This window comes from Teleopsis dalmanni, unplaced genomic scaffold (assembly GCF_002237135.1).
Source record: "Teleopsis dalmanni isolate 2A unplaced genomic scaffold, ASM223713v2 unscaffolded_contig_1826, whole genome shotgun sequence".
Taxonomy (NCBI): Eukaryota; Metazoa; Arthropoda; class Insecta; order Diptera; family Diopsidae; genus Teleopsis; species Teleopsis dalmanni.
Genome location: NW_024033208.1, coordinates 6431 through 8254, shown reverse-complemented (window position 1 = coordinate 8254; position 1824 = coordinate 6431). Strand labels below are relative to the sequence as shown.

The window sequence follows — 1824 nt, the reverse complement described above, 5'->3', positions numbered from 1 at the left end:
TTGTTTGAACGTAATGGAACAAAGATAAAATTAACCAAAGCTGGAGAAATATTATTAAGTTATACCAATCAAATATTTTCTATTTATGAAAAAATTGAATTTGATATTGGAGAGTTAAAAAATTTACACAATGGTCATTTAAAAATCGGAGCAAGTACAACTATTGCACAATATGTCTTACCTCCTATTTTAGCTAGTTTCAAAAAAAGATTCCCTGATATTAGAATTAGTTTAACTACTAGAAACTCAGAAAAAATTGAAGAATTATTAATGCAAAATGAAATTGATTTAGGTTTGATAGAAGGTCGAATTAAAAATAGAACCTTTCACTATGTTCCATTAATGAAAGATGAAATCGTTTTAACAACAAGAAATGGTCATTCAAATTCTCTTAAAAATTTTTTAAAGTTAGAACAACTAAAAAATATCCCTTTAGTTGTTCGTGAACCAGGCTCTGGAACTTTAGAAACAATAGATTTAGCTTTTAAAAATCATCAAATCAAGCTAAATGAATTAAATATAGAAATACAATTAGAAAGCACAGAAAGTATAAAATCCTATCTTTTATTTTCGATTCACGCATTTTATCGTTTTCTCTATTTTAAATGAACTTAATCATCAATATTAAAATTGTGATATTAGAATTTTGAAATAAAAAGAGATTTTAATTTTATTATTCAAGAAGGAGAACAATCAAAACTAGTTAATTTATTTATTGATTTCTCTAAGCGTTATAACTTTTAGTTATATCAGATTACTTTTTTTCATTTCTATATAAATTCAATTTACAGGAAATTTGTTTTGTAAATAATGAATATAAAAATGAAAAAAATAACAAACCAAAACAATTATATATATTATAAATTTACAAAAGTAATTTTTATTTTTTTTACTATTCTTTGTTTAATGCCATTTATATCATCACCAATTGCATTAGTTATTGGATTTATTATAGCTCAGTTATTCGGAAATCCTTACGAAAAACTATCTAAAAAAGCATCTAATTTATTATTAAAAGTAGCCGTTGTAGGTTTAGGATTTGGGATGAATGTTTTTACTGCAATACATGTTGGTAAAGAAGGTATTTCATTTACAGTTATAAGTATTTCTTGTGTGATGATTTTAGGTTTTATACTTACAAAAGTATTTAAAATAGATCGAATTACAGGATATTTAATAGCTGCAGGAACTGCAATATGTGGAGGAAGTGCAATTGCTGCTTTATCTCCTATCACTAAAGCAAAAGAAAATCAAATATCTGTTGCTTTGGCTGTTGTATTCACACTGAATTCTATTGCATTATTAATATTTGCTCCATTAGGACATTTATTTCATATGTCACAGCATGAATTTGGTTTATGGTGTGCTATTGCTATACATGATACAAGTTCTGTTGTAGGAGCATCTAGTAAATATGGAGAAGAAGCATTACAAATTGCTACAACAGTAAAATTAGCAAGAGCATTATGGATAATACCTCTCTCTTTTATTACTCTTTTATTTTTAAAAAATTCTAATAAAAAAATTAGTATCCCTTGGTTTATTGGTTTATTCTTGTTGCTATATGTTCTAAATACCTATTTACCTATAATTCATAAGATAAGCCCTATTATAATAATGTTTTCAAAATCAGCATTAACTTTAACTTTATTTTTAATAGGAACTAGTTTATCTTTCAAAATGCTAAGAAACATTGGCTACAAACCTTTACTTCTTGCAATAATTCTTTGGATAGTAATTGCAAGCGGAAGTTTATTTTTAATATTAAATCTAGCATAAATAGAAAAGCATCACAATTGTGATGCTTTTCTATTTATGAGTTTT

General features: G+C 25.4%; 1 protein-coding gene across 1 annotated transcript; it reads left to right on the top strand.

Moving 5' to 3' along the window:
• Positions 1-906: 906 nt before the first annotated feature.
• LOC119664372 (UPF0324 membrane protein BT_4609-like) lies at positions 907-1687 on the top strand. The gene is made up of 3 exons (XM_038073877.1): positions 907-1081; positions 1127-1446; positions 1661-1687. The coding sequence occupies exons 1-3, from the start codon at positions 907-909 to the stop codon at positions 1685-1687; spliced, it is 522 nt and encodes a 173-aa protein (XP_037929805.1).
• The last annotated feature ends 137 nt before the right edge of the window (positions 1688-1824 follow it).